General features: G+C 41.0%; 2 protein-coding genes across 3 annotated transcripts in view; one reads left to right on the top strand and one right to left on the bottom strand.

Annotated features, from left to right (window-relative positions):
* Window positions 1-9,212, top strand: part of cntn3a.1 (contactin 3a, tandem duplicate 1) — a 71,732-nt gene extending 62,520 nt beyond the window's left edge. For both annotated transcript variants that reach the window (XM_056384075.1, XM_056384073.1), the window contains exons 15-23: window positions 877-1,035; window positions 1,247-1,396; window positions 1,811-1,881; window positions 2,368-2,602; window positions 3,895-4,010; window positions 4,251-4,437; window positions 5,475-5,587; window positions 6,686-6,854; window positions 7,714-9,212. In XM_056384075.1, the coding sequence (XP_056240050.1) occupies window positions 877-1,035; window positions 1,247-1,396; window positions 1,811-1,881; window positions 2,368-2,602; window positions 3,895-4,010; window positions 4,251-4,437; window positions 5,475-5,587; window positions 6,686-6,854; window positions 7,714-7,805 (1,292 nt within the window). In that variant the 3' untranslated portion in view covers window positions 7,806-9,212. The remainder of the gene's footprint in view (window positions 1-876; window positions 1,036-1,246; window positions 1,397-1,810; window positions 1,882-2,367; window positions 2,603-3,894; window positions 4,011-4,250; window positions 4,438-5,474; window positions 5,588-6,685; window positions 6,855-7,713) is intronic.
* Window positions 9,213-10,597: 1,385 nt separating this feature from the next.
* Window positions 10,598-13,929, bottom strand: part of si:dkey-178k16.1 (band 4.1-like protein 1) — a 47,770-nt gene continuing 44,438 nt past the window's right edge. Inside the window, exons 22-23 of the mRNA XM_056384076.1 lie at window positions 13,805-13,921; window positions 10,598-13,692 (exon numbers count right to left, since the gene is read on the bottom strand). Coding sequence (XP_056240051.1) covers window positions 13,687-13,692; window positions 13,805-13,921 — 123 coding nt within the window. The 3' untranslated portion in view covers window positions 10,598-13,686. The remainder of the gene's footprint in view (window positions 13,693-13,804; window positions 13,922-13,929) is intronic.

The raw sequence follows: 13,929 nt of genomic DNA, 5'->3' as shown, positions 1-13,929 counted from the left end.
AAAGCACTATAGCTGAATGTATAGCCATAATTTGCCCATTAATATGCTATAACACAACATTAATGGAAGCATGTGAACGAAGTTACTGTGAGGTATCTAATTAAAAAGCTATGGCCTGACAATGTACACCGTATCTATGTAGTTCTATGTGGGAGGCACATGTTGTGCACCGTGATGCAGACGTGTCATTCCACCTTTGTCTTCCCACATAAAACCCCTGTATGGCAGTGGTTCACAACCTTTCTGACTCCTGACCCCTTAAAATTGAAATAAAAACCATGACTCTTAATCACAGGTTGCATACAGTGCAGTATGTTCATTGTTCATTGAGTTGTAGGGAAGAGTGATTTTTCTTTATAAAAAAGATTGTTTCATTTCAGTCATCTGAAGAAGAGGTCAAACCATCTGGTCATTCTCAAAAAAAGCAAAGATTAGAGAAAAATGAATATAATTTCAGAAAATAACTTCATGTTTTTCTTCTCTCCTATTCTGTTAATCATCTCGCGACCCCGGTCATTTACCTTGCAAACACTTGACTCTGACTCCCACGTTGGGAACCATTTCTGTACAGCATGTCATGATCTGTAATAGTGAAAATACTGCTCTTTAGGAATAAAGAGAATGAGATAAGATAGACTACATTTGTTAAAACAAATCATGCTGCAGAATTTGTCTCGATTCGTCGACTTTTCTCTGCATCACCATCGATGTAACAAACATTGCGTTCGGACTGGTTGTAGATCAGTGTTGCACTCAAGCGTCAGCAGGTGTTAGCAGCTGTTGTCCACCATCTGTGCCTTGGTTCCTCTTCTCTTCATTAGTCTCTACAGTATATATCATCCCTTGTGAGTGAACTGTGACAAATTCTCCTTCCAGGTCCCCCTGGCCCCCCTGTAGACTGTCAGGTGACTGAGATGACAGAGACCACTGCCTCGCTGTCCTGGGGACTGGGCATGGATAACCACAGCCCCATCCTCAGCTACACCATCCAGGCCAGAACGCCCTTTTCTCTCGGGTGGCAAGCCGTCACCACTGGTAGGCTGGTTTCATCCGACAGTGTGGTTTAGGTTATGTGAGTGTGAAGTTCACTGAGTAGATAAAAAAAAGAGTGAGAGGGGTGTGACTGGTATCCTTTTCAAACACCACACGTAAAATGACAGTAAATAACACATCACCAGCTTGGCTTAGTTTCAGTGGCAGATCTTGCAGGGCTTTGATGAAAGGTTATTTCTGTGATGTCTTTCAGTTCCTGAGCTGCTCGGGGGGAAGCAGCTGTCAACCACTGTCACTGACTTGAGTCCCTGGGTGGAGTATGAGTTCAGAGTCCTGGCAACCAACAACATAGGAACAGGAGAGCCCAGCAAACCCTCCAAAAAGGCCCGCACCAAAGAAATGCGTATGTATCTCTTATTTTCTTATATTTTCTCTTTTGACAACAGTGACACAAATCGCTTGCAAATTATGCACATTTTATGTAGAGAGATTCTACTTCAGGGTGGCAATTAGTTCCCTTCACATACACACATGAATATTTCTGTGCATTAACACAAAAACATAAAAAAGTATACTGTCTCACAATGGCCACCCCATTAAAACACCCTCTAACTAAATACAGAACTTAATGGTTTCATAAGGTGTGGACTTTTCATATTATATTCCATATATAGCATATATTCCAATATGCTGCACATTAAAGTATGAATTCAAGAAAGGTCTCACACTAATCATAATAACTTTTCATATTTCATTTCAAATGACAGATACATGAATAAACAAACTGCTACATACAAACACTGTGTTCATCTGTTAGTTCCCAGGGTGACCCCAGCCAGAGTGAATGGTGGTGGTGGTGGGCGTTCAGAGCTGGTCATCACATGGGAGGTAAACACGCATACATTAAATTGTTTGTGTGTGTGTGTGTGTGTGTGTGCGCGCGCGCGCGTGTGTGTGTGTGTATTTTATTTTTGTACAATATATTAAATGTACAATACCAACCTTTTTATATTGATATTGATCAAGTCAATCAAACACACCAGTAATGACATATTGACTTGGGTAAATGTTTGTACCACTTTAGTTTTACATTGACTTGGAGCTCTCGCATCACTTTTGTCATTCAGCCATTTCAATGTGAAACTGAAATATACAAAGATTAACTCTCTTACAGCTCTGTTATATTTCACCTCAGTATAAAACCACTTAACCAGACAGTGATAAATTCATGCAAGGCTTGCAAGTACAGTACCACTCTCAGCACTATTCTCCTAAGTGCCCTAATCCATGCATAGCTGCAGTACTTTTAGGTATTAATATCTTTAATATCAGTCATCTTGAGTCATCCCTCTGAGTCATCTCATACCTCCTTAGCCTGTTCCTGAGGAGCTGCAGAGCGGTCCAGGCTTTGGCTACGTGGTAGCTTTCCGCCCACTTGGGGCACAAGGCTGGATGCAGGCCGCTGTCACGTCCCCAGATGCCTCTAGATATGTCTTCAAGAATGAGAGCATCCCTCCCTTCTCCCCCTACCAAGTCAAAGTCGGGGTTTACAACAACAAGGGGGAAGGCCCTTTTAGTCCGGTTACCACCATCCACTCAGCGGAGGAAGGTGGGTACTATTACAACTAAAAGCAAAGCATGTCTTAATTTCACTCTGTGAATGTACAACAACTCTAACACTGTGTCCGCAACAATGCAGCATCAGGTTAGTCTTGGTCTGATTTCTATCATGTTTATTTTTAATCCAGTATTAATAACTGTCATAATGTCATTTTAAACACCCGCTGCCACGTACCCATCAATGAAGATCTTCTGTGTTGCATGAACTGGATCTAAAATCCTGGATTCCAGAGACTTGGAGGCCATGGAAACATATTTCCTCGATCAGCTTCTTACTAATATTGATGCAGTCGCACATGAAAACAAAACTTTCTGCCAAAGTTAAAACAGTTTTGGTTATTTCACTGGGGAGATTTCTATATATGTGTTTTTTCGTCTGCTCATCTCAGCAGTTTGCTGTTTGTTTGATCTCAGAAGGTGATGTCACACACTGCCGTGAACAAGTTGGGGTTTAGCATTATTTGAATCAAACTGTGGTGACAGCCGGTGGGTGGTCTGCTTATGTTGAGAAACGACTGTCAATTTCATTACATCAACCACATCCACTCCGTTCTGATTAAGCAGGTCAGCTGAGTTCATGAATGTTTGCAATATTACAGACAACTACTTAAGATGAACACGAGTTTTCAGGAGCTTCTTAAGTGGATAGACTAATGCCTTGCATCCACTTACAGGCAGTGGTGGCGTTAGCAGGTTTCGGTTTGTCGCTAACACAAACAACAGAAAAAAGTCTGTTAATCAGGAAAGTGAAAGGTAATTATTTTTTCTGCCCAAGGTTTGTTTATTGTAAAACACATAGCCACAGAACCTGAAAGATATTACATGTACATGAACGCTTTTTTGTCTGGCTAAGTAATTAAAATAGTTTTTGAGCTGTGAGATCATTTAGAAGTTTAAAACCCCCTCAGTTATTTAACAGAAACAATATTTCTCTACATGTGATCCATGTACACATGTTCACAGGATACCTAAAAAGAAGATGACTATGCACAGGTATCCTTTCCATCATATCCATCATTAACATCCAGTCCTCTCAATTTATGCTAATCCCTCGACAGTTACATTACTACATTGCACAGGGGATTGTTATCACGTAAACAACCAGGTAACGTTATATCTCACTTTTATTGAAATTCAACTTTTTGTTGGTGTTGGAGCGCTCACTCCTCCCTACGCATGAGTGCGGATATATTTGATAGAGCTACAGTACATTCAATAAGTCATATTGTGGACGTGGGTGTACTGAATCCATGTCTTCGTACTATTATGTGTGTTTTTCAGAGCCCAGCAGAGCTCCAGGGAGGCTGAGGGCGAGGAGTGTATCAGCGTCCGAGGTAGAGGTCACCTGGAGGCCGCTGGCCTGGAGCAACAACCGCAGACGCATCCTGGGCTATGAGGTCAACACATGCCCACACAGCAGGACAGAACATAGTGGATAGTCCCAACAACCTTTTTGTATTAGTGTCTTGTACGACTATTCATTCATGAAGTGAACCGCAGTATATGAGCGTGACATACTGTATAGATATATGCAGGGTTCATGCCCACAACTGCACAGTTACAATTGGAGATATTCAGTTACAAATGAGGTGAAATCTGATCAAGAATAACCTGGGTATTTTTTTCTATGTTTTTAGTTGCAGTACTGGGGCGAGAGGGAAAAGCAGGACACAGCCAGTCTGATCAGGACAGTGGGGAATAAAACTTCAGTACTCATCAGGGATCTGGAGGGCAGCAGTACCTATTACATGTCCCTCCGGGCCTATAACAGCGCTGGAGTGGGTCCACAGAGTGTCATAGTCAATGTCACAACCAAGAAACCACGTAAGGACACACAACATATTGTGGGGACTGACTGTGTGTGTGTGTGTGTGTGTGTGTGTGTGTGTGTGTGTGTGTTTGTGCATTGTTTTTCTTCTTCTTTTTGTACCTTTGATTATGGGTTCATGGTCCATTTGGTGTATATATATATTTCACTAATAATGTTTCCCCAATTAGAGTGGAAGAACTGAATATTCACTATAAAAAGAGAAACCTTAAAGGTCCCATGTGGAGTTTTCGTCTGTGCTTTTACATTCTGTGTTTCTCACCAAAATACACTGTGTATCGCTGAGGCCTTAAAAATGTGTTAAAAGTATTTACTCTCTCATAAATCATTTACAGAGACATTTTGTTTAATATTTTATTTTAGTTTACATCAGCTAGCAGTCTTCCTTTTACCTCCTTTTCCTTCTGCGAGCACATTGCTTTGTTTCTTGGCACTGCACCAGTGTGAACAGGGTCACAATGGGTGATTTGACATACAGGCCAAGCTGGCAAATGATGAGACGTTTTCCAGCTGAGGCAGGATTCCCTAAAAACAACAGCCAACTCTCCTCTGCATCTCATTTTCACCCGTTGCTCTTCTCCTTCTTCTTTTATGGCTAAAAACTTTACCACCCTTGTGTGTGTGTGTGTGTGTGTGTGTGTATCATGCCATCGGCGTTCTCATGCACACACTCGAAGAAGAAAACGAGATGCAAACAAAACAGGGGCCACGTAATCACAACGGTCCTCCATGGAGCCGCTAGTGGGAAAAAAAACTTCACAGGGAACCTGGAACTTTCAGGCAGATGTGTAGCTTCTTATGATTGTGTAGGACAATCGTTTTTACTGTCAACACAGTTCTAATGTTACACACTCCTCGCGTGTGTCATCACACACAGTGTATTCTGGGAGTCACCGCTCTCAGATGATAAAGTGATGATGAGAAATCTCCTTCATGCTGAGTGTTACTGTTTATTGACTTGGAAGCTTGTTGTTTTTTTTCCCATCCTCTTCCTCTTCTTCTCCTTCACCATCCCCCTGTTGTTTCTCTCCAGCGCCTAGTCAAGCCCCGGTCAAAATAATGTGGAACACTTCCAACTCCAAGGTCATCCTGAGGTGGGACAAAGTACATGCTCTGGAGAACGAGTCAGAAGTCACAGGATATAAGGTAAAAAGATTTACACTCCTCCAGTAGAGAGGGCTGAAACTGAACCGACTGCAGCTCTGATGAATGAGTGGTTTTGTAGATTGCAACATAACAGAGACTGACAGACTGTCACTTGGTCCATTTACTCCATATAAGCACAGTGTTTTGTTTTTTGCTGGTTTTGACTGCACTCATATTTATGAATACACTGAAGTAAGGAAGCGTCTAAACTTCACACTATTGTTAATTGCAGTTAATTTGGAAGTACACGAAGCCCTAATTCATCCTGAACTTGTTTTGGTATAATATGCCGCTGCATATTAATTACATTTTTGCTGTCCTACACAAATTGCCTCCTTTCCTTAAAATAACAAATCTTTGATAACCCCAATCCCTACATCCTTTTATATTTACACATATATTCACAATATCTACAATTTTTTTAAATTGTTGCTCACGGGGGAGTCTGAGCAGGAAATATTTATACATGTTAACAGTTGATTGATTGTCATCTTCCCACATTGTGACATTTGACTTGTCAAAGCAGCTTCATTTACACAATATATGTTTTGATAATTACTTCAGGGAGTGAATTTCAGGTTGTTATGAATCCTTCTGCAGTGACTTTTGTCTTATCCATAATAAGATAAGACAAACAAATAATATATGTACATATATTAATTTGCAGCCTCCTACATTTAGAATGTGAAAATGTGGGTCTCTGTCTTACTCACCTGCAGTTGTGCACATTGTTTTCATCTCACCAAAGGCGTCACCTTAAAGTGGGCCTTTAGCTTCCACAGCCCAGAGTCAAGCTGCAGCTGAAACATATGGACTGATGCATCTCTGCTCTAAGTGTATCCCTCCTGCACCCTCTCCTCTGGTGATCCAACACAGTCATGTGTAGATACCTACTTAGATTCATCCGTGTTGGTTTCAGAGGCAGCACATTACATCTCATGGATGTCTCTGAAAGAAACACAAGCTAGATTTACTCGTCAGCGCATCGACAAGAGCACTCTGAAACCACTCACACGATACGTCATGCTAGGAGAGGAGAGTTATGTCTTTGTGTCATGCCTCACATTATCATCATCTTTCCCTCTCTGCTTCCTGTAGGTGATGTACAGCCAGGACAAACACAGCCGGCCCAGTGTGGTGGAGACCAACACCACCTCCTTGGAGTTGTCGCTGCCAGTCAACCAGGACTACGTCATCCAGATTAAACCCTTCAGTGAGGGCGGGGAAGGCAGCAGCAGCCGCCAGATAACCATCCCCAAGATAGCAGGTGGGACTATCCTGACACATGAAACATGAAAATGATGTCTGTCTCCATTTGTGAGACGTCACTGCAAAGACGCTATGTATTCAGCTGTGTTAAAAAAAAAAATATTTACCTGCAGATACCAGTACACTGTTGTGTACAGCATGTAAGGAATTATTTGGAGTCTCTGTAATCTGATTTATTCTGTTGGAGGTGATTTCCAAGATATCCCAGAGAAAGACTGTGACATTGTTGGTATTCATCAAAGACCAGTGTGCAAGTGTAAAAATATACTCCAGTACTCTAAACACAGCACATTCTGCAGCTGCTAGTATTATGGTCTTTTGAGGCTGCTGTCAGTAGATAAGTTGGTATCGCTGATATTTATGAGGTATTTTCTTACCATTAAATGTTGGCGCAAAATAGTGAGTCTTCAAATAAGCCATTTCTCTCTTTTATCTTTAGCAGTAAAACACAGTCTCTTATCCACAGACTGAGAAGTATATATCATAAAACAACAAAATGGACTCAGACATGCAAAGAATTTTGCCAGAAGCTGGATGTTAAAAGATTTTTCCTTTTAATCAAACTATGGCTGTTGCTGTGCCCCCCTCACTGGTCGAGCTCTTTGAAAGTCAGGTTGTCCTATAATTGAGTGTAGCGCACCAGTGCCATCTATTGATGTAGTGATGGACTCACATCACACAGTTCTCTGCATGAACGTGTTTCTAAAGCTATAGTTGCTTATGTTTTGTACTGTGACGATTTATGTGAAACCATGGAGTTCATGTTTAAGACATGTTTAAAAGAACTGGGGTTTTTTTTTTCAAACATTTTTTGATCTCACCACACATTAAGAATAAGATTTGTTTATGTATTTCAGGCTCCACACCCATAGGAGCAGCCCCAGAGGCCTCTGCATATCCCTTGGTTAACCTCGCAGCCCTAATCCTCACAGCCAGGACTGTGCTATGACAAACGTGTGCAGGACCCAGGCACTACAGCTGCTTATTAAGAGGTGAAACAGCAGGTCAAAGACAAGAAGAGACTGACAGCAGCATTTCCACCTGCTCCCTACCCTACCCTACTGTGTCTTTCCTCTTCCGTCTACAAAGATCTCTTTGTGAGGAAGATTCTTTTCCTCTACCTTTCTAAAGGAGTTACTGAAAGGAAGTGGCTCTTTCAGAAGTTGTGTTTATGGAACTGAAAGGACACCGTGACTTGACTGCAGTTTCTTTGAAGATGTTTTTCTTTTTCAATGCTCCGTTCTAACCAATGGGATTCTCAAATGGATTTCACCATGGAGGCCCGATGTTGTGTGATGCACAGTAGGATGTGTATATGCTTTCTCTGTGGGACTGTGCAGGTTTTGTTAAATGGATATGTATGTACCACTGGACTTTTCTCGGATGATGGGATTGTATCTTAACTGGGGATGGAGGACAGCTAAAGCAACTCATTCTCAAACGAGTGAAGTTATATTTAAGCTTGACTTAAGACAAAAAATGGATTGAAGTCATTTTCCTCCTCTCTCTCTCTGGACTGTTTTTGAGAAACTTCCTGAACTTTCTCAAAAGAAAAACCAACTGTTACTAATCCTTACAAGAAAAAAAAAAAAAGAAAACAGGGAGCTAAGCCTCATTGCTTTATGACAAACCAGAATTTGGGACCTTTGTAACTTTGCCTGGATTTTATTCATGCTTTTACGTTATACCACGTTTCATCGAAACCTCAGAGTTGCCATGAAACTGACTGGAACCAAAGGTATTGAGCCAACAAGGTTCAGTTCCACCTGTTGTATCATTGTGAGAAAATGCAGCGCGTACACCCCCCCCCCCCCAATATGGCTTCCATCGGCTTGTGTTGATTGAATCGATGTCTCCCTCATCCATGATAAGTGTGTAACAAAGGCACGCTGAGCATTGTGTGAGCCGCATTGTTGTACACTGTATGTATGAAATCCTCAGGTCCCAAATGAGCCTTAAGTCTTATGATTATTATCCATGTTTTTATTATTCAAGGAAATTTTTATTTATTTTCCTCCTCTGTTTTTATCCACATTGTGTTTTGGCTCACTCATGCTATAATTTATGAATAACTGACCTTACTGTACCCTGAGTATGTTCCAGATTTTTTCACTTTTGTTACTTTGTAGATCATATTTTTGGGCGTTTTGGGCTCAGAAACAACATGCCTTTCTCCTATGTCTTTCATGATGAGCACTGTAATACAGTACAAGTGGCAGCTTATTACTTAGTAGGGATGGTATTTTACTGTCAGCTGCTGTTTGGCATGAGATTGGTCAGTGTACGTACCTACGTTTGCTTAGGATGTCTGAATGGATCAACCTGCTTTTAATAAACATAATGCCATTTTCCTCCATTTCCTTCTTTGATGTCATAGAAGAGCAACACGTCCTTTGTTTCAAATGTTAGAGCTCCTTCGGCGTCAGGCAGTGGGAAGTAAAAAGCACTTATGGTCCACCTCAGCGGATGGAGTTTGCTCTGGAAAAAGCCAACAAGTGGACCTTGACTTTGATGATTTTTATCTTTGTCAAACTACCGTTTCTAATATCATGAATAAACCTTTACATCTTTCATCAACTTGACATCAAGGTCACGCTGAAAAAATTACCAGCCGGAGTCAGTTTATATTAATGTATCACCCTAACCCGACTCACAGTTGTAAGTCAAGGTTTGTCAGATTATATTATAGCCCTTATTTCATCTAAGTCATCATGATAATAGATAACGTAGAGTGTGAATATGCAGATAATGTCTTCATGTCTTTGTGGAAGTTAAACTGTAGTCAACTCTGCAACACAAATCGCTTTAACCAAACGTTATTTTGTGTAGCTGTGTGTGAAAAGCCTTCCAGTCCATTTCTCTGTTCAAGAACACTTGAAATTCTTTGTTAAGTTTGGAGTTTCTTGCATGAAGCCTATTCCATTCAATTAAAAGATCAGGGCTTGACTTGGCAATTTCAGAGTGTGAATTGCCAATTCAATTTAGTGAATGTTAATCTCTTTAAGCCCCTCTGCTGTAGCTTTATTTCTGTGCATAGGGTAATTGTTACACTGTGGGGCAAATCTCCGTTTTCAAATCACACGAGCCCGTTAGAGAACGAGCGGTGTTATCCCTCCATGGAAGCTCCTGATCAATATTGTGAAAACAGATACTCGTAGGTGCAATCAATATCTGCGGATCCATACCTATAAACTGAGTTTGTCACCTTCTTGAGATTTGTTTGGTGCTCTCGCAGTGATCTTTCCACCCACTGGCCTCATCAGTTTGTTCTGTACTCTATGCTGTGTCTGCACGACAGTGAGCTATAACAATCAGCAGTCATCTGTTGTGAAGAGAAGAAGCTTGAAAGGGCAGGATATCAATGCCCTACATCTGAATATCACCCCACTAAATAGATTATATAACTCCCCCTATCATAGCAATCATTTTCCTAGACATTCAAACACCAGTGAGAATGTTGTGTGTGTCAGTTTTAAAGCAGATGGGGTTTATACACGTCAGATTCTAACACTTTATCTGAGCTGTAGGATGCATTAGCAGCATCTGAACAAGAAACCCTGTGTGTATTCATTGCACTCATCTTAAATAAACTAAACTAAAATAAACTATTGATATATAAACGTAAAACTTAATTTTATATTGCATTGTTTTCCATTACTGAAAGAAAACGTAGCTGTACTCCATTATCGGGCCTAGACGACAATATGCAAATTCCAGCCATAATAAGACACAGATATTCGGTAGAGATCAAACAGAGAGATTCTCCTCTCATCTTTTGCTTCTTTTTTTTTTTTTTCTCTCCTCTTTATTCTTTTCGAAGGAACGCAAATACAATGTACAGCAAAGACACAGCACCGAGCAATGGAGAGCAGCAGAGCAGAGGAGATGAAGCTGCTGTGGAGGAGGAGGAGGAGCAGGAGGAGGGCTCTGTACAGAGAGGAGTGAGCTAGGTTTAAGGGTCAGCCAGAGGTCGTCCAATCAGACTTTGGCACCAAGTGTCTCAGCTACAGCCAAGTGGCTGCCATTTATCACAGTCTGGTTATTACTTGTCAGATTTCCTTGAGCAGGGAGGTAAGTTTGACCTTCCAGGTTGATCCAAGGATGATTTGGATAATTTTGCCTCTAGTGAACGATAGTGAGAAGGATTTCAGCTGGGTAATGCTTAATGTTGTTGCAAAGCTCTCTTCTTTTAGGTAACTGGTGCCCCCTAGTGTACATGGAACCCATGGCCATTAACTACTTGACATCTTCACAATCCACCAAACGCCACCAAAAATACAGTACAAGGTATTATGCATGGCTGCATTGATTTCTTTTTTTTTCTATTATTTTTTGTCTTTTTTTTTTTTTTTTTTTTGCACCTTCCAGTTTGACACCCATATCCATGAGATCACCATCACTTTAAAGGATTTGGAACCAAAATATGAAACACAACAGGAGTTACACTGCACATGTGAAATATTAACTGTAAAGTTTAGTGTCTGAAAGCCAAATTTACACCTCAGTAATACTTTCATAAACCTGACATGACAGTTTTTAACATCGTCTTTTCTCAGTTGAATGATTTTGCTGCTGCATGTACTGATTTACTGAAGTACATGACTTTTGTATAAAAAAATGCCTTTTGCACAGAGGTAATATTAAAGACTCCATAGTTAAAGGAAAACTTTGCCATGTCAAGTTTATGCGTTTGACTTTCTGGCACTTGTGTAATTAAAAGTAGCTTGTTCATATAAAGTTATTTCATACAAAATCAGAGTTTGTACAATTTGACTGCTACCTTACTTGGCACATTACATGTCTATGGCATCCCTCTAACATTCATGTACCAAATCACACACAACTAAAAGTTCAAAGATGATGCCCCTACTGTTTATTTTAATTTATTTCTAACACTGCACTTAGTTTGAAAGAGTATTGGAAGGGCTCTGATGCATGACACCATTTCAGCAGAGAATCTTAAACCATGAAGAAAATTTGTTGTAGAATAACCAGCTATGAAAAACATCCGTCACCACAACTGAAAATATATAGCCTACTTTACATTCCTTCATGGGGAAATTTAGTTAAAAGCAAACTGATTGGTAAAAGTATATGAAACAGCACCGGTGGCTGGGAACGAGTTAAAAAAGGTTGTAACTGATCGAACGAACTGTCGCCACTGTGCCGTCGCTGGATGTGGCGATTAACAAACAACCGAGCGCGTTGTGTGCTTGATATTTCCCACTTTCTATGATGAATACTCTTCATTTCCTGTCAGGAAGCTTCATTTCCTTTCTTACATGTCAGAGCTCAGATCTGACTTCGGATTGAGAATACTTCGGCCTTTTACATCTTTTGTGATTTACCACTGTGTTTCCTTCATGATCCTGGATATCGCGATCCGTCCTTCTTATGAGTCCATATCCATATTACTCAATTACAATCCAATAATGCAAGAAATGATCATGCAAATATTATCTCAAATACTAGTTTTAGTGATGCAGCAGCCCGTTCTGCGACTTGAAGAAGGGTGTGAGTCTACTCTATGTACTTACTACACAAAATGGCCATAGTGGTATCTATCCTGCTGAATTCTCAAAGCACGTCTAAAGGCTGGGGAAGGAGAGAAACCGGGCTCACCCTGGAACATCAGCATGCTCAGAAACTACATTGCCACCATTTGAATAAATACAACAGGTACACTGTGTGTATTAACAGCTGCTACTGTCCAGAGACATATGCAGAAACTCTCAAAACGTCCAATCAAAGTCCAGCACGATGCAGCAGCTTGAACCTTGAGCCCTTGCACACCTCGTGGAGAAATACATTTTACAGTAAAGTCTTACAAGTGAGACAGATAAAGGGGGGTGTGGGGATCAGACTAGCTCCAACTTTATTCCTTAACAAAAACTTGAACAAACACCAACAGAGGACCCTATGGGCACAGCATGAGCCTGGCTAATCAGTGCATCCTCATCAGTCAGTGTAATGGACGTGGGACGGCGCTCATTTGTTCATTTGACAGGCGACGCAGGAGGGAAAAATGAACATTGAATTTCTTCTGCTCTCACTAAACCCTGCTTCACTAGATGCTTCAACAGTACTGGAGCTACATGTAATGGATTCTTTGACTTATTAAGAAACTGTTAGCACACGCAGTAGTTTTTTTTTTTCAGCACACACAGTAGGAGTCTGATGATTTCCTATTATTAAGTACAGCATGACAGACATGTAAAAGACACTTTTCATGGCCATTTTTTTTTTCACATATTCCTAATTTTCCAAATGATACTTTCTGCTTGGGATGGGACCGATATGACACGTGACCTTAGATTATTCCACAGTGTGAATGAGTGCACAGATTATCTAAACAAGCCCCTTCTACGCTAATTCCCTTTGACCTTTGAGGAGTACTGAAGCAAGTGGTTGGAATATAGAGGCCCTGAGAGCTTTGCAGGGAATTTAGTTGGATTATCTCTTTAATTGTTCCAGACGTTTGGAATTATTTTGGTGGCATAAATGTCAAGCGATCAAAGACCATGAATAATGTTTACTTTTCTTCTTTTTTTTTTTTTTGCAACATCACCGCCAAACTGCTCCACTAAAAGTGAACGATTTCAACAGTGAAATGCTTGAATAAAAACAAAACAGAAGGATTGGAAAGGAGTCCTGGTTCAGCTTTGTGTGTGTGTGTCTGTGTGTGTGTGTGTATGTGTGTGTGTGAACATGTACAAGAGCCTCCATTTGAGCACCACTGGCAGTAGTCTATCAGTAGGGATGGTGGGTGGGTATTTCAGGTCGGGCACTGACACATCTGGTCCAAAGGGGGGCACTCTCGTCTCAGCAAATCAGGACTGCAGATAAAAGAGAAGAGACAGTCGACCTTAAATCCCTGCACTTCAAAGGAGGTTGTGAGGCTAAAACCTGGCCAGATATTATCCTCTGGAGTCAAGATGGCACCTATACCTCTGATACACCGTGTCGGTCCTCAGTGGACGATTCTGTTTCCCTGACAACGACTGCCTTGGTCACCTGCATGTCTGGATGCTGCTGCTTGGCTTCCTGTATTGCTATAGCCAGAGCCTGCAAGG

The sequence above is a fragment of the Seriola aureovittata genome, chromosome 9 (assembly GCF_021018895.1).
Source record: "Seriola aureovittata isolate HTS-2021-v1 ecotype China chromosome 9, ASM2101889v1, whole genome shotgun sequence".
Classification (NCBI taxonomy): Eukaryota; Metazoa; Chordata; class Actinopteri; order Carangiformes; family Carangidae; genus Seriola; species Seriola aureovittata.
Note: the sequence above shows the minus strand (reverse complement) of the source record. Positions and strands in the feature narration are given on the sequence as shown.